General features: G+C 47.4%; 1 protein-coding gene and 1 long non-coding RNA gene across 3 annotated transcripts in view; both read right to left on the minus strand.

Moving 5' to 3' along the window:
* Window positions 1-23,368, minus strand: part of LOC142889659 (uncharacterized) — a 250,072-nt gene that overhangs the window by 199,965 nt on the left and 26,739 nt on the right. The gene's annotated exons all lie outside the window — the stretch shown is intronic.
* lrp4 (low density lipoprotein receptor-related protein 4) overlaps window positions 1-23,368 on the minus strand; it is a 94,366-nt gene that overhangs the window by 48,713 nt on the left and 22,285 nt on the right. For both annotated transcript variants that reach the window (XM_076028443.1, XM_076028442.1), the window contains exon 2: window positions 71-217. In XM_076028443.1, the coding sequence (XP_075884558.1) occupies window positions 71-217 (147 nt within the window). The remainder of the gene's footprint in view (window positions 1-70; window positions 218-23,368) is intronic.

Below are 23,368 nucleotides of genomic sequence, written 5' to 3' on the forward strand. Positions count from 1 at the left end.
GAGGGAACTGAGGGAGGGAACAAAGGGAACAGAGAGAACAGAGGGAGGTAGAGAACAGAAGGAGACTCACTGCATCCGTCCTCGTCGCTGTGGTCTCCGCAGTCGTTGTCTCCGTCGCACCTCCACTGCTCTGGGATGCAGGTGCACTCCCCCAGGCTGCTGACCGAGCAGCTGAAGTGGCTGCGGCCGCACGAGCACTCGGCGCTGCAGCGCCCCCCTGTGGACACACGGCACAGCAGCTCGGGTCAACCAGCGCCATCCATCAAAAATCATTGTAGTCCATTTCAACAATAACACACTGGTGGTGTAAAGATAAACCGATTTGAATCGGTTATCTGTCTGTGACGTATGAGAGCCGAGTGCATTGGTTGATGGAACCCTGGATCGGTAAAGATCAGTAAAGTAAAAATAAGCCCTTGGGGTTAAATTGTCCATTTGTATTGAATCGCACTGAATCGAATCATACCAAATTATTAACTATTTTTTTTTATGAATCGTCCCTGAATCGGATCGTAGCTCGCGAATCGAGATTTGAATCGGATCGTTTTGTGAGTGAAAGAGTCACACCCCATAACACACCTCTTCTTCATTCATCGATTGATTGATTGATGGATTACAATGAAAAATAAAACAATAAAAGCAAAAGTATGTTGTAGAAACATGTTTGTCATGAAAAATAAATGATCATGTCAGATTTTTCTGTTTTGTTTGAAGAAGTTTCAAAGGGAAATGTTGCAAAAGTATAATGGTGACTGTCAGCTGTTATATTTTATCATCATTATTTGTTATTACAATGAATATTTTGATACCTATTGTGTTATTGTGGATGGATGGATGGATGGTTCAATTGTTTTGTTTACTATCAGTCTAAAGTTTGGACACACCTTCTCATGCATTTTTTTTTTTTTTTATCTTTACAACCTTCTACACTGAGTATAGATATATATGAACTCTAAATATGCTTTTTATGAAAGGTGGCTATTTTGAGGAATTGAAATATTAAATTGTGTTTAAGGTATTTTACACTTTTCTTGTTTCCTACATGAGCCCAAGCGTGTTTATCGGTCGTCCTGATGCCTTCAGTGAGAAACTGCAAAGTCAATAGTCATGAGAATGACTACTTTCAAATGATTCATTTATGGAGATTTAGATTTTTTTGAGATGCTCAGGTTTTAAAGCTGCTGCTGAACTTTCCTCAACAAGTTGTGAATGAGCAAGTTTTCAATAAAGCAGCTGGAAGTTTGTGTTTCTGTTGTAGGATTCATGGAAAAAAAATGATTGTACGATGAAAAGGAGTCAAAGAGTCAAAACACAACCACTCAACTACACAACTGACGACACACTGCAGTATTGCATTGTAGCACCTTGTTGTTGTGGTGGTGGTGGTGCAGTGAGGATACACACAACTACACTGCAACCCAGTTTTCCCCCTCGCCATGTTAAAGCTAAGAGACACATTTAGTGTGTGTGTGTGTGTGCGTGTGTGTAATGTGTGTGTTTCACCAGAATCATCACAACACAATCAGGATGTGTGTGCCTGTTCGACACAAACTGGAGCGACACACAACAACCGAGTTCCCTGGATGGTGTGTGTGTGTGTGTGTGTGTGTGTGTGTGTGTGCGTGTGTGTGTGTGTTGCTGGCATGCTCACAAAGGCCTCAGTCAGTCCAGGAGCTGCTGGCAGAGCAGCTTCACTAAATTAATGGCCTCTTTCTCCTCCTACTCTTCTTCTTCTTCTTCTCTTCTTATCCTCTTCTTTTCCCCTTCTATTTCTTGCTCTCCTCCTCCTCTTCCGCTCTTCTTCTTCTTCTTCTCTTATCGTCTTCTTCTCCTCCTCGTCTTCTTTCTTCTTCTACTTCTCCTCGTCTTTTCTTATTCTTTTTCTTCTTCTTCTTCTCCTCCTCATCTTCTTTCTTCTTCTTCTTCTTACTCTCGTCTCTTCTTCCTTTCTTCTTAAAAAAAATCTTGCCCTATTTTAAAAATGAATTATTTTTTACAGAAATATTGAAAGATTCCATGGTTCTTTTGGGCTTTTATTTTATTGTTTTTTTGTTTATTATTTACTTTATTTCATAATTGGGTCTTTCTAAAAAGCATTGCATAATTCTTTGTAAATAAAGTGGGGTTGTAAAAATGTAAACTCTTTTCTTCTCCTTGTCTTTTCTACCATAGTCCTGTCAGACATCATCCCCCTAAACCCCCCCTCCTTCCCATCACTCCATCAGGAGCAACCATCACTGCATCATCCAGACCAGCTCGGCTTGGCATCACTCAGAAAAGAGAGAAAAAGAAATAAAGACATTGCTGCTGTTTTCAAGTTTTCAAAATATTAAAATTGAGCATTTTGACACCTTCAGTAAATAAAAGAGCCATAAAAGGAGGAGGAGGATTACGAGGAGGAAGAGGAGAAGGAGCAGGAAAAGGAAAAAGAAGCATGAGGTGGTGGAGGAGAAAGAGGAGGAGGAGGAGGAAAATGAGGAGGAGCAGCTGGAGGTGGAGGTGGTTGGAGGTGGTGGAGAAAGAGGAGGAGGAGGAGCAGCTGGATAATTAGCGATCAGATTAGCGAGGCTGCTTGCAGAGATGCTAGTCAAAGAGCTGCGGTGCAGACTAAGTCCTGGAAATCCTCCGACTAATTCCTGCTTCCTCCTGATTCACCACATAGCAGCAGAGCAGCTTCAACTAGAGGGCGATGCTGAGTGCCGGATTAGTCACTTTAAGCACAGGCTTCCTCCTCTGTGTGTGTGTGTGTGTGTGTGTGTGTGTGTGTGTGTGTGTGTGTGTGTGTGTGTGTATGTGTGTGCGTGTGCGTGTATGTGCGTGTGTGTGTGCGTGTATGTGCGTGTGTGTGAGTGTGTGTGCGTGTGTGTGTGTGAGTGAGAGAGAGAGAGAGAGAGAGAGAGCTGTGTAAACAAGGAGCCACATCACAGGGCTGCACGTTTGTCCAACAAGCTTTAAAAAGCTGAGGAGGGTGGCGCCCACCAACCCCCCCAGCCCCAACTCCAGTGGGCTGAGCCAGAACAGCCTGTAGTTGCAGTAGTTTGTAGGCTGACTGAAAATAAATGAAAAAGACAAAAATGTGTTGGAAAAAAAAACCCCCGCAATTAAAGGGTTTAATTTTTTTATTTTTTACGAAGATACAAAATGACAGCAGCAGTTTAGCTGAGCTTAAGTGATCAAAATATATATATGCACACACAACGTTTTTAGGAAATCTTTTCCAAAAAAAAAATTGTTCACACGAAGCAATCTTCAAAATTACCGACGTTTACACAGAAACGCTTGAAATAACTGAAAATGATGTAGTACCTCTGCTAGGTCTGTTGGGGCGCCACGAGTTTATGGAAGAAGAAGAAGACGAAGACGAAGAAAATGAAGAAGGAGAAGAAGGAGAAGAAGACCTGGAGCATTGTGTGTTTACAGAGGTAGCAGCTCATTAACAACATTAGCAGCTTGCTAACAACTTTGGCACCACAGAGACGACAGAAAAGACCGCTGGTGAAAATACAATGTGGATAAAAGACAACGTTGAACTTCTGCTTCAAGACTTCGATACGTGTGTGTGTGTGTGTGTGTGTGTGTGTGTCGGAGGAGTGGGGGTGGGGGTAAGAGCTGTGACATCAGCGTTTCCAAAAACGGTCGGTTTCTGCGTTTCCACAAAGCCGGGCAGGGCGGCGTTTTCAAACCCTGATCCACCCTGGAGAGAGTTTTCCAAGATGTGCGGTTTGAGAGAAAACACCGGCTTGGTGTAAATGCTGGACACCGAAAGGAAAAACCATATGACCGTTTTCAGAGAAACCCGTCTTGTTGTAAATGGGCCTCAGAGTTCCAGGTTTACCTCACATGGGAGGAACCTGGAGAATTCGGAGAACCCGGAGATAACCTACGCAGACACAGGGGGAACATGCAAACTACCACACAGAAATTGAAATTGGAACCCACAATCTTCTTGCTGTGAGGCAACAGCTACGACCACCTCACGTGTGTGTGTTGGCTGGTCCTGAAGAGGCCGTTACTGCTCCTTCAGGCTCCATCATCCCCTCCAACATGTGGAGGTTCTGAACTTTGCAGCTCCTCAAGACACTTCAGGAACAACGTTCCCAGAATTCCTTGCGGTCAGGGTGGGCCCGGGTTCCGCTGACTCAGCTGGAACTCCTGGTTTTCCCTCCCAGAACCTCCAGCGGCTCCTCGTCTCCACCTACTAATTATCTGCTGAGTGAAGCAACTGCCAGGAACCACAGCTGCTGCTGCTCCAACTCCAGAGAGACCAGGAAGCTCCTGGAACTGCTGCTGCTGATGTTACTGCTGCTGCTCCGACTCCAAAGAGACCAGGAAGCTGGTGTAACTGCTGCTGCTCCAACTCCAGAGAGACCAGGAAGCTGCTACTACTGTTACTGCTGCTGCTCCAACTCCAGAGAGACCAGGAAGCTTCTGCTACCGTTACTGCTGCTGCTCCAACTCCAGAGAGACCAGGAAGCTGGTGCTACTGTTACTGCTGCTGCTCCAACTCCAGAGAGACCAGGAAGCTTCTGCTACTGTTACTGCTGCTGCTCCAACTCCAGAGAGACCAAGAAGCTGCTGCTACTGTTACTGCTGCTGCTCCAACTCCAGAGAGACCAGGAAGCTGCTGCTACTGTTACTGCTGCTGCTCCAACTCCAGAGAGACCAAGAAGCTGCTGCTACTGTTACTGCTGCTGCTCCAACTCCAGAGAGACCAGGAAGCTTCTGCTACTGTTACTGCTGCTGCTCCAACTCCAAAGAGACCAGGAAGCTGGTGTAACTGCTGCTGCTCCAACTCCAGAGAGACCAGGAAGCTGGTGTAACTGCTGCTGCTCCAACTCCAGAGAGACCAGGAAGCTGCTACTACTGTTACTGCTGCTGCTCCAACTCCAGAGAGACCAAGAAGCTGCTGCTACTGTTACTGCTGCTGCTCCAACTCCAGAGAGACCAGGAAGCTTCTGCTACTGTTACTGCTGCTGCTCCAACTCCAGAGAGACCAGGAAGCTGGTGTAACTGCTGCTGCTTCAACTCCAGAGAGACCAGGAAGCTGCTGCTACTGTTACTGCTGCTGCTCCAACTCCAGAGAGACCAAGAAGCTGCTGCTACTGTTACTGCTGCTGCTCCAACTCCAGAGAGACCAGGATGCTTCTGCTACTGTTACTGCTGCTGCTCCAACTCCAGAGAGACCAGGAAGCTGCTGCTACTGTTACTGCTGCTGCTCCAACTCCAGAGAGACCAGGAAGCTGCTGCTACTGTTACTGCTGCTGCTCCAACTCCAGAGAGACCAGGAAGCTTCTGCTACTGTTACTGCTGCTGCTCCAACTCCAGAGAGACCAGGAAGCTGCTGCTACTGTTACTGCTGCTGCTACAACTCCAGAGAGACCAGGAAGCTGCTGCTACTGTTACTGCTGCTGCTACAACTCCAGAGAGACCAGGAAGCTGCTGCTACTGTTACTGCTGCTGCTCCAACTCCAGAGAGACCAGGAAGCTGCTGCTACTGTTACTGCTGCTGCTCCAACTCCAGAGAGACCAAGAAGCTGCTGCTACTGTTACTGCTGCTGCTCCACCTCCAGAGAGACCAGGAAGCTGCTGCTACTGTTACTGCTGCTGCTCCAACTCCAGAGAGACCAGGAAGCTGCTGCTACTGTTACTGCTGCTGCTACAACTCCAGAGAGACCAGGAAGCTGCTGCTACTGTTACTGCTGCTGCTACAACTCCAGAGAGACCAAGAAGCTGCTTCTACTGTTACTGCTGCTGCTCCAATGCTCCAACTCCAGAGAGACCAGGAAGCTGCTGCTACTGTTACTGCTGCTGCTCCAACTCCAGAGAGACCAGGAAGCTGGTGTAACTGCTGCTGTTCCAACTCCAGAGAGACCAGGAAGCTGCTGCTACTGTTACTGCTGCTGCTCCAACTCCAGAGAGACCAAGAAGCTGCTGCTACTGTTACTGCTGCTGCTCCAATGCTCCAACTCCAGAGAGACCAGGAAGCTGCTGCTACTGTTACTGCTGCTGCTCCAACTCCAGAGAGACCAGGAAGCTGCTGCTACTGTTACTGCTGCTGCTCCAATGCTCCAACTCCAGATAGACCAGGAAGCTGCTGCTACTGTTACTGCTGCTGCTCCAACTCCAGAGAGACCAAGAAGCTGCTGCTACTGTTACTGCTGCTGCTCCAACTCCAGAGAGACCAGGAAGCTGCTGCTACCGTTACTGCTGCTACTCCAACTCCAGGGAGACCAGGAAGCTGCTGCTACTGTTACTGCTGCTGCTCCAACTCCAGAGAGACCAAGAAGCTGCTGCTACTGTTACTGCTGCTGCTCCAACTCCAGAGAGACCAGGAAGCTTCTGCTACTGTTACTGCTGCTGCTCCAACTCCAGAGAGACCAGGAAGCTGGTGTAACTGCTGCTGCTTCAACTCCAGAGAGACCAGGAAGCTGGTGCTACTGTTACTGCTGCTGCTCCAACTCCAGAGAGACCAGGAAGCTTCTGCTACTGTTACTGCTGCTGCTCCAACTCCAGAGAGACCAAGAAGCTGCTGCTACTGTTACTGCTGCTGCTCCAACTCCAGAGAGACCAGGAAGCTGCTGCTACTGTTACTGCTGCTGCTCCAACTCCAGAGAGACCAAGAAGCTGCTGCTACTGTTACTGCTGCTGCTCCAACTCCAGAGAGACCAGGAAGCTTCTGCTACTGTTACTGCTGCTGCTCCAACTCCAAAGAGACCAGGAAGCTGGTGTAACTGCTGCTGCTCCAACTCCAGAGAGACCAGGAAGCTGGTGTAACTGCTGCTGCTCCAACTCCAGAGAGACCAGGAAGCTGCTACTACTGTTACTGCTGCTGCTCCAACTCCAGAGAGACCAAGAAGCTGCTGCTACTGTTACTGCTGCTGCTCCAACTCCAGAGAGACCAGGAAGCTTCTGCTACTGTTACTGCTGCTGCTCCAACTCCAGAGAGACCAGGAAGCTGGTGTAACTGCTGCTGCTTCAACTCCAGAGAGACCAGGAAGCTGCTGCTACTGTTACTGCTGCTGCTCCAACTCCAGAGAGACCAAGAAGCTGCTGCTACTGTTACTGCTGCTGCTCCAACTCCAGAGAGACCAGGATGCTTCTGCTACTGTTACTGCTGCTGCTCCAACTCCAGAGAGACCAGGAAGCTGCTGCTACTGTTACTGCTGCTGCTCCAACTCCAGAGAGACCAGGAAGCTGCTGCTACTGTTACTGCTGCTGCTCCAACTCCAGAGAGACCAGGAAGCTTCTGCTACTGTTACTGCTGCTGCTCCAACTCCAGAGAGACCAGGAAGCTGCTGCTACTGTTACTGCTGCTGCTACAACTCCAGAGAGACCAGGAAGCTGCTGCTACTGTTACTGCTGCTGCTACAACTCCAGAGAGACCAGGAAGCTGCTGCTACTGTTACTGCTGCTGCTCCAACTCCAGAGAGACCAGGAAGCTGCTGCTACTGTTACTGCTGCTGCTCCAACTCCAGAGAGACCAAGAAGCTGCTGCTACTGTTACTGCTGCTGCTCCACCTCCAGAGAGACCAGGAAGCTGCTGCTACTGTTACTGCTGCTGCTCCAACTCCAGAGAGACCAGGAAGCTGCTGCTACTGTTACTGCTGCTGCTACAACTCCAGAGAGACCAGGAAGCTGCTGCTACTGTTACTGCTGCTGCTACAACTCCAGAGAGACCAAGAAGCTGCTTCTACTGTTACTGCTGCTGCTCCAATGCTCCAACTCCAGAGAGACCAGGAAGCTGCTGCTACTGTTACTGCTGCTGCTCCAACTCCAGAGAGACCAGGAAGCTGGTGTAACTGCTGCTGTTCCAACTCCAGAGAGACCAGGAAGCTGCTGCTACTGTTACTGCTGCTGCTCCAACTCCAGAGAGACCAAGAAGCTGCTGCTACTGTTACTGCTGCTGCTCCAATGCTCCAACTCCAGAGAGACCAGGAAGCTGCTGCTACTGTTACTGCTGCTGCTCCAACTCCAGAGAGACCAGGAAGCTGCTGCTACTGTTACTGCTGCTGCTCCAATGCTCCAACTCCAGATAGACCAGGAAGCTGCTGCTACTGTTACTGCTGCTGCTCCAACTCCAGAGAGACCAAGAAGCTGCTGCTACTGTTACTGCTGCTGCTCCAACTCCAGAGAGACCAGGAAGCTGCTGCTACCGTTACTGCTGCTACTCCAACTCCAGGGAGACCAGGAAGCTGCTGCTACTGTTACTGCTGCTGCTCCAACTCCAGAGAGACCAAGAAGCTGCTGCTACTGTTACTGCTGCTGCTCCAACTCCAGAGAGACCAGGAAGCTTCTGCTACTGTTACTGCTGCTGCTCCAACTCCAGAGAGACCAGGAAGCTGGTGTAACTGCTGCTGCTTCAACTCCAGAGAGACCAGGAAGCTGCTGCTACTGTTACTGCTGCTGCTCCAACTCCAGAGAGACCAAGAAGCTGCTGCTACTGTTACTGCTGCTGCTCCAACTCCAGAGAGACCAGGATGCTTCTGCTACTGTTACTGCTGCTGCTCCAACTCCAGAGAGACCAGGAAGCTGCTGCTACTGTTACTGCTGCTGCTCCAACTCCAGAGAGACCAGGAAGCTGCTGCTACTGTTACTGCTGCTGCTCCAACTCCAGAGAGACCAGGAAGCTTCTGCTACTGTTACTGCTGCTGCTCCAACTCCAGAGAGACCAGGAAGCTGCTGCTACTGTTACTGCTGCTGCTACAACTCCAGAGAGACCAGGAAGCTGCTGCTACTGTTACTGCTGCTGCTACAACTCCAGAGAGACCAGGAAGCTGCTGCTACTGTTACTGCTGCTGCTCCAACTCCAGAGAGACCAGGAAGCTGCTGCTACTGTTACTGCTGCTGCTCCAACTCCAGAGAGACCAAGAAGCTGCTGCTACTGTTACTGCTGCTGCTCCACCTCCAGAGAGACCAGGAAGCTGCTGCTACTGTTACTGCTGCTGCTCCAACTCCAGAGAGACCAGGAAGCTGCTGCTACTGTTACTGCTGCTGCTACAACTCCAGAGAGACCAGGAAGCTGCTGCTACTGTTACTGCTGCTGCTACAACTCCAGAGAGACCAAGAAGCTGCTTCTACTGTTACTGCTGCTGCTCCAATGCTCCAACTCCAGAGAGACCAGGAAGCTGCTGCTACTGTTACTGCTGCTGCTCCAACTCCAGAGAGACCAGGAAGCTGGTGTAACTGCTGCTGTTCCAACTCCAGAGAGACCAGGAAGCTGCTGCTACTGTTACTGCTGCTGCTCCAACTCCAGAGAGACCAAGAAGCTGCTGCTACTGTTACTGCTGCTGCTCCAATGCTCCAACTCCAGAGAGACCAGGAAGCTGCTGCTACTGTTACTGCTGCTGCTCCAACTCCAGAGAGACCAGGAAGCTGCTGCTACTGTTACTGCTGCTGCTCCAATGCTCCAACTCCAGATAGACCAGGAAGCTGCTGCTACTGTTACTGCTGCTGCTCCAACTCCAGAGAGACCAAGAAGCTGCTGCTACTGTTACTGCTGCTGCTCCAACTCCAGAGAGACCAGGAAGCTGCTGCTACCGTTACTGCTGCTACTCCAACTCCAGGGAGACCAGGAAGCTGGTGTTACTGCTGCTGCTCCAACTCCAGATAGACCAGGAAGCTGGTGTAACTGCTGCAGCTCTGACTCCAGAGAGACCAGGAAGCTGCTGCTACTGTTACTGCTGCTGCTCCAACTCCAGATAGACCAGGAAGCTGGTGTAACTGCTGCTGCTCTGACTCCAGAGAGACCAGGAAGCTGTTGCTGCTGCTGCTATAACTGCTGTTGCTGCTGCAGTTATTGCTGCTACTGCTGCTGCAGTTATTGCTGCTACTGCTGCTGTTACTGCTGTTGCACCAAGGGATCTCGGATATACTGTATACAATGATAATTAAAATAATAATAATGAGAAGAAGCTTTTGCCTTATTTAAGACCACAACTTATACAGTGCTTTTTGTTTTTTAAATCTTCCTCTGTTGTTTTCATTCTTCTAATTTCCTCAGCTTCTCCAGTGACCTCGTCTGGAAAAACCTGCTGGCACCAAAACTACTAGCACAGTAGCATGCAAGCACACAAATCACAATATTTATGTAGTCAATAAATGGCATCTAACCTGAATCCGTGAAGTGGCTGACCAACAAGAAGCTCATGACAAATTTAAAGAAAATAGTAATAATAGTGACAATAATAATAATAATGATAATAATATTAAAAACAATGATATCAGCCATCATCACTAGCTTGTCCCCGAGGATTTGCTCTCTTGTGTGTGTGTGTGTGTGTGTGTGTGTGTGTGTGTGTGTGTGTGTGTGACACAGGCTTCTTTTTACACCTGCTCATCTCGGCGTTTATTAAGAGCTCCAGTCTTATCAGGCTCCATCATCTTCTACTGGCTGAACGACTATGTGTGTGTGTGTGTGTGTGTGTGAGTGCACTTCCCCCACCTGGCCTGAAGTCTTTGATAGAAACAATGGTTTCTAAATACTTGGATTTGTAAGTACTTTTTCATTGGTGAGAATAAGGTGAAGCCTAAACACACGCACGCACGCACGCACGCGCACACACACACACGCACACACACGCGCACACGCACACACACACGCACACAGGAAAAGGTGGAAGGTCCCTTTACCCAGTAGAAATGAGGTAAACCAGAAAATTAAATTGCTGATGGTTGCTGATGTTTTGTGGGTTAAAAATAATGACCTCATTATTAAAAAGATTAAACGGGGGGCAAAGAGTGGGTGGAGCTAAGGAGCTGCACTATACAGTGTGCGCGCACACACACACACACACACACACACACACACAGCCAGCCGAATCCCTAAAGTCACTTCAAAGATAACATGGACTTGGCCGAGGATCAGTGGGGGGAGTGCAACGTGCGTGCGTGTGTGTGGTGGTGGTGGTTGTGGTTGGGGGGAGAGGGAGGCGGGGGGGGGGGGCTAAAAATACCGCTAGCCAGCAGCAGAGGGAGGGGGAGGAGTGTCTGCAAGGGTTCGGAGGGAAAAACAAAAAACGAGGGAACATTTCTGTGGAATCTTCAGTGGAATCTTCATTTAATCCTGATGACCTGCAACAGCATGTTACTCTCATCTCATAAATCAGGTAACTTATTATATTATATTGTTTGTTATGTTTATTTTATTGCACTATTATTATTATTATTACTATTATTATTATTATTATTATTATTATTACAAATACTATTATTAGTATCATTATTTTACTGATATTATCATTACTATTACTGTTGATATTATTATTATTATATATTAAAATGGTATAGTGTCATATATTGCATTTAATTGTTGCAACTTATAATAATAATAATAATAATAATAATAATAATAATAATAATAATAATAATAGATTTTTCACGTATCTCTACTTAAGTAATACTTTCATTCAAATTTTTACTTTTACTCCCTAATTTTGTACACAAATATCTGTATTTTCTCCTTACATTAAAGGCGCCTTTCACGACACTCAAGGTCACCGTACAGAAAAAATAAAAGAACATTAAAATTTAACACACAAACACCATGAGACAATTAATCAAAGAGGCCTGTTTAAAAAGGTGGGGTTTAAGACAAGATTTCAAAATGGTCAGTCAGTGTTTCTGATGTCAGGGAAGGGGGAGTTCCAGAGGCGGGGGGTAGCGCAGCTGAAGGCTCTCTAGCCAATGGTGGACAGACGGGCAGATGGCACCGTGAGAGAGATGGATGAAGCCAACCTGAGAGTCCAGTTGGGGGTGTCGGTGTGGAGGAGGTTGGAGAGGTACAGAGAGGCGAGATCATGCATGCCGCATTGGTGCAGCAGTTGCGCCAACATGTTTAATTGTGTCATAACTTAACAGTTCAATAGTTCTCGTTAGTCTCTCATAAGAATCTGCAACAATGCGCAGTTTACTGGACAAGTGTTTGGTCGGTCTACTGCTGCTGTTAACTGCCACAGCAGACATGTCGTGCTTTGCAGGACGCCACTCATCGACGGGAGACAGTTTTGCAACTGTTAGTGGGGAAACTGTCACCTTCAAAATTAGCACATTCAACCTGGACAGATTCCGACTTGACAAGAAGCCACGGCGAACAAAGAGCCTGCAGGCTCCGGCTCCACGAGTCTTGAGTCAGACAAGGAGAACAAGCCCGTAGTACGAAAGCAGCTCAGTAGAGCTCAGAAAACGATTGCTGACCCTCTGGAAGATATCGGATGGCTGTCAGTCGAGCTGCGGAGGAAGGACTCAATTCTGGCCACCCTCAAATCTCGGCTCCCGGTGTTGTCCCGCTGACTGGAGACGTCGCAGACTGGAGACCTCGCAGACTGGTGAGCTACAACAGCATAGCTCTGCTGCTACATCTAGGGACAAGGTCCTCTGGGAGCCTTCCTCCACCAATCAGCAGCCCTCCTGCTCTACACCGAGCAACAGGACTCCCTGGGCCGAGGTGGTTGTCCGCACTTGGAGGAGGGCTACTGGCGGCGCTCCGAGCGGGGCTTCCTCCTCTGTCGGCATTCCCCTCACCAACAAGTACTCGGTGCTATCCAGGGGCGAGGAGCCGGTCAGGGTGCTGGAGCAGGAGAACGCCTCCCATCCATCATGTGCCATGCCCCCGCTGACAGACATCACAGCCTTCCCTCCACTCACGGCTGCCTGTGGCCCAGCGGATGGACATCCAGCATCAGGCCACACACCTACGTCCTCAGCCCAGCAAAGGCGGCTCCTTCGGGACGCTGTGCAATGGCACTCCCAGCGTACTCCTCAGCGGGGTTCGCATCACCACGGGGCCGCTAGCGGGGACAATGGGGTCATCGAACCGGACACCGAACGGGCAACAACACTGGTCATCGGGGACTCCATCGTCTGGAATGTCCGTCTGCGCGGGGCGCTCACCGTGTCTTTCCGTGGCACCACCGTTGCGGACATAACGGAGAAAATTGTTGCCGTTCTGGACTCTCAATACCAGGTAAACCGAGTTGTCATACAATTGGGAACCAACGACACCTCCAGACAACAGTACGAGCTTTTAAAACAGGATTTTACATAGCTTTTTAAACAAACACAGTCCCGGCTGTGTGTTTTTATCTCCAGCCCCACCCCTACCTGTGGCAGGGGCTTTGGACGCCTGAAGCTCCTACAATTTTGATGTCTTTTGGGAGAGGAGACATCTTTTTGGACCAGATGGCATTCATCTGAATAGAGCCGGCAGCCGCATGTTGTCCACTAACCTGGTTTACGGCGTACAACATATGCATGCGTCACCTCACTCTCCTCCCACCACCCCAAACCCACACAGACTGACCCGTACGCTGACATCCACCAGATCCTAGCCCCTATATTTTTAGTCTTAGCTCTGATCACAACAGACACAACACTAGACTCTGACCTTTTGTTCCCACTATTATCTCGCCGATTCCTGTCATTATCACTCACCATTAACAAAAAATATCTCACAATGCTCACTCAGTGAAATTCAATAATCTTATACCTCTCTCAAAACATCAATAATCCACCTGTACAGTCCATAGGCCACCAGTCACCATCAACATGGCACTTTTAAATATCCGTTCAGCTGTCAACAAATCTTTTGTTATTAAAGACTTTCTTTTAACAGAGACAAGGCTTGGCACGGATGCACCGAGGCATGCCAACCAGATTTTAACTTTTTATTTTCTACCAGGGGTGGTAGAAGAGGAGGTGGAACTGCCTCAATCTTTAAAAATATGCTTAACTCAAAAGAAGTGTCTTTTAATAATTCATAATTTGAGTTCCATGTCTTTGTTTTTAGCAGTCCTCCTATCCTTTGCATTACTGTTTACAGACCCCCCAGCACTCCACGTCTTTTATCAGTGAATTTTCTGAGCTTTTTTTCAATCATACACACCACCTATAATAGAGTTTTAATAACTGGTGATTTTAATCTGCATATTAATAACATCCCCGACCCGTTGTCGAGAGAATTTTTAAATCTTTTATTCTGTATGGATTTAAACCAGCATGTCACACAGCCAACTCACAACAGAGGACACACTCATATATCACATATGGCCTGTCCACTAGCGTATCCTCTGTTGTTGACCTGGCTGTGTCTGACCACTATTGCGTGTATTTTAACTTCACCAATGTATATGACCAGGGGGGAATGGTGAGGAAATGCTACCTTACTACGACAATTTTAACAAAAAATTAAAATCAACATTAGACCATGTGGCTCCACTTTTAATTAAAGCTATAAAAAGTAAACCTATAGCCCCGTGGAGAAGTGGCGTTGAAATCACAATATCAAAAACAAAATGCAGGAATGCGGAGAGAAGGTGGAGAAAAAGTAAACTTACACACAGGCACGAATATGCCATTTCTCACAACTCATCACCAATAATAAAAACTACCCTAAATTTCTTTTCTCCACCTTAAATCTTTTATCCAACACCAATTTAAAAACAAAACAAAACACAGAGGCGCCAACAGATGCCCTCTGTGAGGACTTTGCAGACCACTTCGGAAGTAAAATTGCTGACATCAGGTCAAGTCTTTTAACTCATCAAAATGTAATTTTTAACACATCTGGACAGTCATTTTTATTCGAGGAAACACTGGAGAGTTTTTCCCCGGTTGATGCAAGGACACTTGGTCGAGTTTTCTCCCAAGAAAGAGATCCAATTCCCAGTTCATAAAGTTTTTTTTGCACTCCTCTCCCTAATTTGTGATGACTTTTGAGAGTCTCAAGTATTTCAGATGTTTTTCTCGGTCTGACCGGTTATTGCAGCCAAAAACACTGCAATAATTAACCATTTTGTAACATTCTCTGGAGGCGGCTCCAGTTTTTGTTTAAAAAAAAACAAACAAAAAAAACAAAAACTAAACAGAACCACTGAATCTTCCATATGTCCAACAGACTAAAGAGCTTCGAAAAGGTGAAAAAAGAGATGATAATTGAATGAAACTTGAGTGGTAGTTTTGTAGTTTGATTTCACTTCAATACCACACTGTTGTGAATGTGTGTGTGTGTGTGTGTGTGTGTGTGTGTGTGTGTGTGTGTGTGTGTGTGTGTGTGTGTGTGTGTGTGTGTGCTCCCAGTGTAAACTGCCCCTGGCTGTGAACGCTGGACTTGCTGCTGATGTGCTGAGTTCAGCACTTGGTGTCCCGAGTTTCCTCTAATCCACAGATTGTCTCCATGGCCAGCACACACACACACACACACACACACACACACACACACACACACACACACACACACACACACACACACACACACACACACACACACACACACACACAGTTCCCCCAGGGGGCAGGGGCCTCCACTGGGGATCCAAGTGGGTTGGAGCTCCTGAGCTCAGCAGTGCCACCTCCAGGACAATTCTGCATGAAGGACTCCGCACAAACTGGTAAAAGTGTGATGCAACCTGCTGGTCATCACCGACAGTGTGTGATCACTGGTTAACGTTCCCACTGGGAAAACACACACATACACACACATAAACACACCCACACAAACACACGTGATGTCTGCAATCTATGGCACTATGGTGATGCACCAACACCTTGAACGCCAACAGGAGGCGCTGTATCATCGCAAACTGCAGAGAGGAGTTCAAATAACGTTTTTTAAATGACATGCATATTTGTTTATTAACCCTCAGCCTACAAGATTTATTATATGTTTTTTCATACGTCCAACAGAAAATCATGGGACAAGCTAGCTTAGCGAATGGTAGCTCACTTCAGTAAGTGTGTCCCCTGTCAATAATAGTGATTATACTAAATTCTAACACTCTTTCACTGATGACTTATCAACTGTGTGATTTTTGGGCGTATTCACCGGTGACTACGTCAAAGCTCAGGCTGAACTGCATGGCCAAACTGCGGGTGAACCACATCGGGAAGGAGCTGCACCCCCACCACTTGACTTTGAGCAGAGCTTCATCACATGGCAACCAGCAGCAGAGGATAAATTACAATCCCCTCCCCTAGTAAGGTTATGAAGTCACTCAAGATGGAAGCATCACTTACAGGTGCCTATGCTCCTCTCCCAACTCCAGCTGCTCGCCGGTCTCACAATCGTCGCTGGGGTGGGTTGGACCCCTGCACTTCAAGCCAATCCATGGACCCTACAGCTCCACCCTTCATTCCTAGACAGAGTGTGGCCTCAGCTGGTTTAGCATACCAGACACACATGGTGGAGGACTTTGCCAGGTACTTGGCTCGCTGCGAGCTGGTGAGTACTGGTCTCAATTCAACAACCGTCCAGAGAGTTACCGGGCATATGGCAGTCATCATTCATGATCGCAATCACGGACCTGGACCTTTGCGCCAGCGAAGTGCTTGACCTGTTGGTGAAATGGCTAGGCAGAGAGTCAGTTGAACATGTGAAGAGAATGCGCACAGTGCATATCAACGACCCTGAAGCAGCTCTCAAAAAAGCCTGGGCCAGGCTCAACAAATGCTACGTCTCGCCAGAGGTAATCGAATGTGCGCTCTACAGGAAACTGGACCGTTTCCCTAAAATCTCTAACAAAGATTACATCAAGCTCAGAGAGCTCAGCGACCTCTTGATGGGGCTCCAGTCTGCTAACGAAGATGGATACTTGCTGGGCTTAGCCTACCTCAACACGGCCTGCAGCATTGACCCCATTGTGGAGAAGTTGCCCTATGGTTTACAGGAGAAGTGGGTTTCACATGGCTCTAGGTACAAAGATGAACACAGAGGTTATTTCCCCCATTCTCCTATTTCACCGAGTTCATCTGCTATGAGGCCTGCACCAGAAATGACCCGAGCTTTGCCCTCCTTGCGACCAGCGCTGCGCCTGAAAGGAAAGAGAAATCTGGAAGCAGGTATCATCCACAAAACTGATGTCTCCGCAGCTGAGGACCCCGGGGGGAGTGCTACTAGAAGGAAAAGCCCTGGGCCAGGGAAAAACTGCCCCATTCACAACAAATCACACCCTCTCAGAAGATGCAGAGGCTTCAAAGCAAAACCATTAGAGGAAAGAATGGCCTTCCTCAGAGAGAATGGAATATGCAATTGCAAGATAATGGTGAAGTGTGGTGAGTGTGAGAGCGAACACCGCAACACAGCAATGCACCCTGGTCCAGCCCCGCAACTTAAGACATCCTCGCCTACATTGTACGGCAGTGAGGAGGAGGTAACAGCTGCCACCACAGTGAACTCCCAGTGCACCGAGGTTTGTGGTCAAGGCCTGTCCAGCAGATATTTTTCAAAGATTTGTCTGATGAGAGTGTACCCTCAAGGCCAGCAGGAGAAGGCCATAAAGATGGCCATTCTCGACGACCAGAGCGACTGTTATTTAGCTCGATCAAACTTCTTTGAAGCATTTGACCTCCAGAGTGAGCCATGCTCCTACGTACGCCGAACTTGCACAGGCCAGGTCCACATGTTCGGGAGGAGAGCGGAAGGCTTCCAAATGGAGCCGGTGAGTGGTGAAGTCAGTCTTGCTTTACCACTGCTCATAGAGAGGACAATAACCTTGGCCCATCCATCGATGACTTGGCCTTTTTGAAGATTAAGGATGAGGAGGTTTACAGAGCTGAAGCAAATAGCTGGGTTGCCCATCTTCCTTTCAGGGTGCCCAGACGTCTTCCCAATAATCATGAGCAAGCACTCAATCGTCTCATCTCTCTGCGTCGCACCCTAGACAGGAATCCAGAGATGGGAGAGCAGTTTGTCGCTTTCATGGGGAAGATCCTCGAGAACGACCATGCCGAGCCAGCCCCTGCATTGAGAAAGGTTGAGGAGTGCTGGTATCCGGAGACCTTCGGAGTGTACCACCCTCAGAAACCTGGTCAAATGGTATTTGACTCTAGTGCGCAGCATGGTGTTGTGTCCCTCAATAACGTGCTCCTTTCATGCCCAGACCTCAATAATAATCTCCTGGGGGTTATGATTTGCTTTCGGAGGAGGAAGTTGCCATCACCACAGACAAATTTAACAGATGCTCCGTTGCTTCCACGTCCAGGAGGATCACAGAAACATTTTGAGGTTTGTGTGGTACAGAGGCAACGATCTGTCCAAAGATGCTGTCAAATACAGAATGAAGGTCCACATCTTTGGGAACAGTCCATCGCCTGCCATCGCCATCTATGGACTGAGACGGGTTGCTAAGGAAGGTGCAAGTGAACATGGTGACGATACACTACAGTTCGTGGAACGGCAGTTCTATGTGGACGATGGGCTTGCATCTCTACCTACCACAGCAGAAGCCATTGATCTTCTGAAAAGAACCCAAGCCTCTCTTAGGGAGTCCAACGTTGGGCTGCATAAGATTGCTTCGAACTGTCCTGCTGTTTTGGAGGCTTTTCATCCAGAAGATCATCCAAAAAGAAAGGCTTAAAAGATTTTGGCCTCAACAAGGACCCTGCACCTGCGCAACACAGTCTGGGGCGGTGTTGGAAGGTAACAACAGACACATTCACCTTTGCAGTGGCAGAAACCAATAAGCCCTTCACTCGGCGTGGGGTCCTGTCCATAGTGAATAGCTTGTTCGACCCTCTTGGACTGGTGGCCCCTGTGTCCATTCAGGGGAGAACCCTACTGCGGGAGCTGTCTGCTGGCGCCGGCGATTGGGACATGCTGCTTCCGAAGTACAAAATAAGGGACTGGTGAGCGTGGAGAGATTCACTTCAAGATTCGAGGCAACTGCACATTCCTCACCCCTACAGTGAAACCTCCCTCTCCAAAGCAGGACACATAGAGCCATGTGTGTTTTCGGATGCGTCCACCAAGGCCATCGGAGCAGTGGCCTACCTCAGAGTAATGGATGGAGATGGGCAGATCCGTGTGGGCTTCATTATGGGGAAGGCAAAGTTGGCTCATCTGTCCGAGCCTACTGTTCCCCGGCTGGAATTACGTTGGGCAGTTTTGGCAGTGGAGATGGCGGAGCTCATCCTCAACAAAATAGACCTCGAGCCAGATAATGTCAAGTTTTATTGGATTAGTCTTCCTTCACAAGCCAAACAAAATCCACCAAGGAGTTCTTTGAGCTGGTTGACCCGGAGATCGACAGGGAAATACGTCCACAGTTGACGAGTTTTCACACACAGGTTCAAGCTCAAAGCCTCACCACCACTGCTTCAGGGGATTCTCCACTTGCAGCTCACGTGTGAACAATGGAACACAAATGTGAAAATTTAAGCAAGTTAAAAGCTAAACAGACGTCCAACATAGGAGGTGAAAAATAAACAAGATTATTATGACGAATCAAAAAAATAATTGATAGATTTGTCAGCAACAAAAATAATTGCTAGTTGCAGCCCTAATTACAGTTCAATTCAATTGAGTTCAATTCAATTCATAACTTTCAACAAAGGGTGGGGGAAATTTCCGATTCTTAGATTAATCACGATTTGGACGTGAACGATTCTGAATCGATTCACATCGATCGACGTCCACATTTCGATTATTTAAATACAGACGGTTCTAAAATGTGGAACTGAAGCGTGGTACGCGTCTCCTCCAGGACAATATTGGGAGCGCACCTGGAGTAGACATGCGCGGCATGCAGCGCACAGGCGTAAACAAGCATGACCGAACGCTACCCACACCGCCGCGAGATCAGATCTGCTCCATCTAATTTGAAAGCAGACGTCGGGGATTCGAGCACTGCTGCGTACCCTGGAGCCCAGAATACACCATCCCATCCCGACGCTATTCCACCGACACGGCAATCCACACTCTCTACGACCGAGTGAGCGAGAACAGGTTTTTTCGACGGCAGGGAATATCGTCACTGCACAACGCAGCACACTAGCATCTGAGCATATTGAATACTATACTGCACAAATTTTGGTTACATTTTTTCATAAATGTGTATAAAGGACACATTTTACTTTGGTGATTCAGCCTACCTATTACTTTTGGGTCTGTACAACAAAGTTTCAACACGCCATGTACACTTGGCACTATTTAAATAAAATATAACAAAAATGAAATCAACTCTTGTTTTTATGTCAAACGCACTGCTTTAAAAAATTGCTGCAAAAATGTGAAAAAGTGCGTAAATTAAAGATGCATCAATAATCGTTTTATAATAGAATAGTGGCCCCTGAATCGTAATCAGAATCGAATCATGATGTGTCTAAAGATTTTCACCCCTAGTCACCAACATTAACTGGTCACATGCACATCACAGTAAGAACGGACAAAAGTAGAAAAAAAAATAGTAGTAAAACGGTATACAGTAACATATTGTAAATATATAAAACTTTTCTTTATTGTAATTTTATTTTTTCATTTCACATCTCTTTTTTATCCACAAGGTGTGAAATCTCAATGTGGTGAAAGCTCAACACCCCCAACCACACTCTCACTCACACATGTACACACACACACCGCGCACACACACACACCACTCTCACACACACACACACACCGCACACACACACACACACACATTCCAGAGGAGGTGGGAGGGGGCTGCGGTTGGCCTGGAATTCTTTCCCTCAGTGTGAGTCCTTCTCTCAGAAGAACAAGAAGAAGAAGTAGAAGAGGAAGAAAGAGGAGAAGAAAGAGGAGAAGACGTCGACAGAGCCTCCTTTCACGGTCATTTGTCCCGGCCGGCGGTGGTGGCAGCGACCCCCTTCAGGGACGCGCCGCAGGGCGCCTCCTAGTGGCGTGTGAACCTCAGTGTCTGCTCGGCCTCCACAGGGAAGTTCAGACAATGAGGGGTCCAGGGCTGTGTGGGTCCGGGAGTGTTGGGGGTCCTGGACTGTCAGAGATCCTGGAGTGTCAGGGGGACCCGGAGAGACGGGGGTCTGAACGTGTCAGGGGTCCGGCAGTGTTGGGGGTCCGGGACTGACGGGGGTCCTGGGCTGTCGGGGGTCTGGCTCCCAACAGTCCCTCCATGGCTTTTGCCCACTTCAACCACCGTTTCCCAAAGCCAGGGGTTTATTTCCCAGCATTCCCAGCAGTGCTGGTAACTCATCTTTCTTTTTCACACTCGTCTAAAAGCTGAAGATCTGCACCATTGGTTGCTGGTTCAACTCCTCCAGTCTTGGCTACTTCCTGGAAGGTTTGCTTACCCAGGACACGCCCACTTCATCCCACCCGACCACCTTCTGATTTCCCAAGTCGGCTAGGCTAATTCTGTAACATTGTTGTAGACACGCGGAACTCCAGCTTAGCCCTCGTTGGAGTGGAACAACAAACAAATTAAACAACAAACTAATCCTACTAGTTAGTCAGGGTCCCGGTCAAATTTCATGAGTTTTCAAAACTTTCAATGATTTGACAAAATTCCAAGGATTTTCCAGGTTTTCCATGACTGCGGGAACTCTGCCGTCAGCTTTAGCAGCAAAAAACGTGTCGGGCCAAACTAGTGTTAAGTTGATTAGTTTGGAGAAGAAAGGCTTTCTGTAAAGGGGGAAGGGTCCCGATGATGAAGCCTCTGGAGGAACCTTACGGCTTCTGCTGGGAGGCCTCCCCCGGCCCCCCACCTCCACCATTCACCCGGGGCTCCTACAAAGCTATTGAGCATTCAGCGAGGCACCTCCACATCCTCCACGTCCTCCAGCAGCCACACAAAAACCATTTTAAAGCGCCGCTCCCTGCGGTTCCCACACTATTTCACCTGTCAAACGCTGACAATACAGTCACAGAGTTTCCAGAACGGCCGACAAGGGGGACCACAGCGCACCTCCTGCCAGCCCCCGTCCTCCACTCAGACAATGTTATTTTCCGTTCCTGGACAATCCACCATAAATCTTTGCGAGCTCACATCAATAGCAGCTCCGCCACCCAGACACTTCCATACCGACCACCAATCAACCAAAGGTGAGGCCGGAAATTAGAAAACGACAACAAACAGGTAAGAAAAAAAAGTTAAGAGTTTGAGTCATGTTGGAACAAGTCTGCGGGAATCAAGACCGAGTTGCTGTTTGAGGAAGGAGAGGAGAGCAGAGAGAAACCTAGTGGCCGAGTTCGGAAATGCTTTTGGAAATGAGAAGCACCTGCAGAGTCGGAACCAGCTCAGTCAGCCATCGGCATTTTACAGAGGAAAAACAAAGCTTTTTCCTTTTTTTTTTTACAAACTTCCTGCTCTTCTCTCAAACCAAAATCATTACTTATTAGTTAATTATCATTTATGAAGAAATTAGAAAAGAAAAAGCAGAAGGAGCTCTACTGGCTATATCGTCTCAACCCTGAATCTCATTTAACAACAATTTTATTTTTTAAGAATTTCCTCTTTGAATGGAAGAGAAAATGTGCAGCTCTCAAACTCGTTTTTTAAGAGGCAAAGCAAAAAACCTCCCACTACTTTTTTTTCCCAAATCTCCACTGTGCGTGTGTGTGTGTGTGTGTGTGTGTGTGTGTGTGTAGGATGGAGAAGTACAGCTTCACTTTGGCTAATTATAGGCTCACTCTCTGGTTGCTTTGTGTTGCTATGGTGCACATGGTCCATTATCTGCTGCGCCGAGGACGACCGTCACTGTCAAGACCTGCAAACAACAGTGGGGACGGAGCAGCAGAGGAAGAAAACACACCATCGGAGGAAATTTTTTCACCACAACAACCACAACGCTTCCGAATGATTAGCCACATTTTCTTGCTGCTGTTGGAGGTTGAAGCTAAACACCACAGAAAGATATTAAGAATAGAATAGAATTTAATAGAACACAATAGAATAGGACATAATAGAATAGAGGCCTTTATTAATCCCACATTGGGGAAATTTGCATCAATACAGCAACAATATAGTGCAAGAGGGGAAATTATGAATGAAAAATATAAATTCAAAAAATGAAGAATTCATTTATTAAAATAATTTTTAATTCAAATTTTTTAAAAATTAAATAAAATATTTATAGAGGAAGAAAGGAAATAATATTTACATCCTGTGGACAGTTGGATTATTTTATAATAATCAACCCAACTGGTCATAGGCAGATGACGGCCCTCTGGAGACTGGCTCTGCTCTAGGTTTCTTCCCACAGGGGAGTTTTTCCTGGCCACTGTCGCACTTTGCTCGCTCTGGGGGCCAAATTGGACAAAGCGCTTTGAGACGTCTTTGAATGTGATTTAGCCCTGTACAAATAAAAGTTGATGGATTGATTGATTGATTGATAAGTTATAAATTATGTATATAATATTGAGATATAAATAAGTGTTTTACCGTATTCGCTAGACTCCCCGCCCCTCACCACCCCCTCCTGGAACCCAGACCCACTTTATGCAGCCTCTTTCCCCCTGGGCGATAATTGCAATTGCAGGGTTATGAGCAGCGCTAATGGAACAGCAGCAGCAGCTCGTCAAAATTTCATTTGGGACATCGCAATAATCAAGCAAAATAAGAAGATAACCTGATTCTTCTGGCTATAACAGCTAGTGTGTGTGTGTGTGTGTGTTTATTATTGTTTT

Source organism: Nelusetta ayraudi, unplaced genomic scaffold (assembly GCF_046127955.1).
Source record: "Nelusetta ayraudi isolate G7.1 ecotype Tasmania unplaced genomic scaffold, CSIRO-AGI_Nayr_v1 ptg000023l, whole genome shotgun sequence".
In the NCBI taxonomy this organism is placed as follows: domain Eukaryota; kingdom Metazoa; phylum Chordata; class Actinopteri; order Tetraodontiformes; family Monacanthidae; genus Nelusetta; species Nelusetta ayraudi.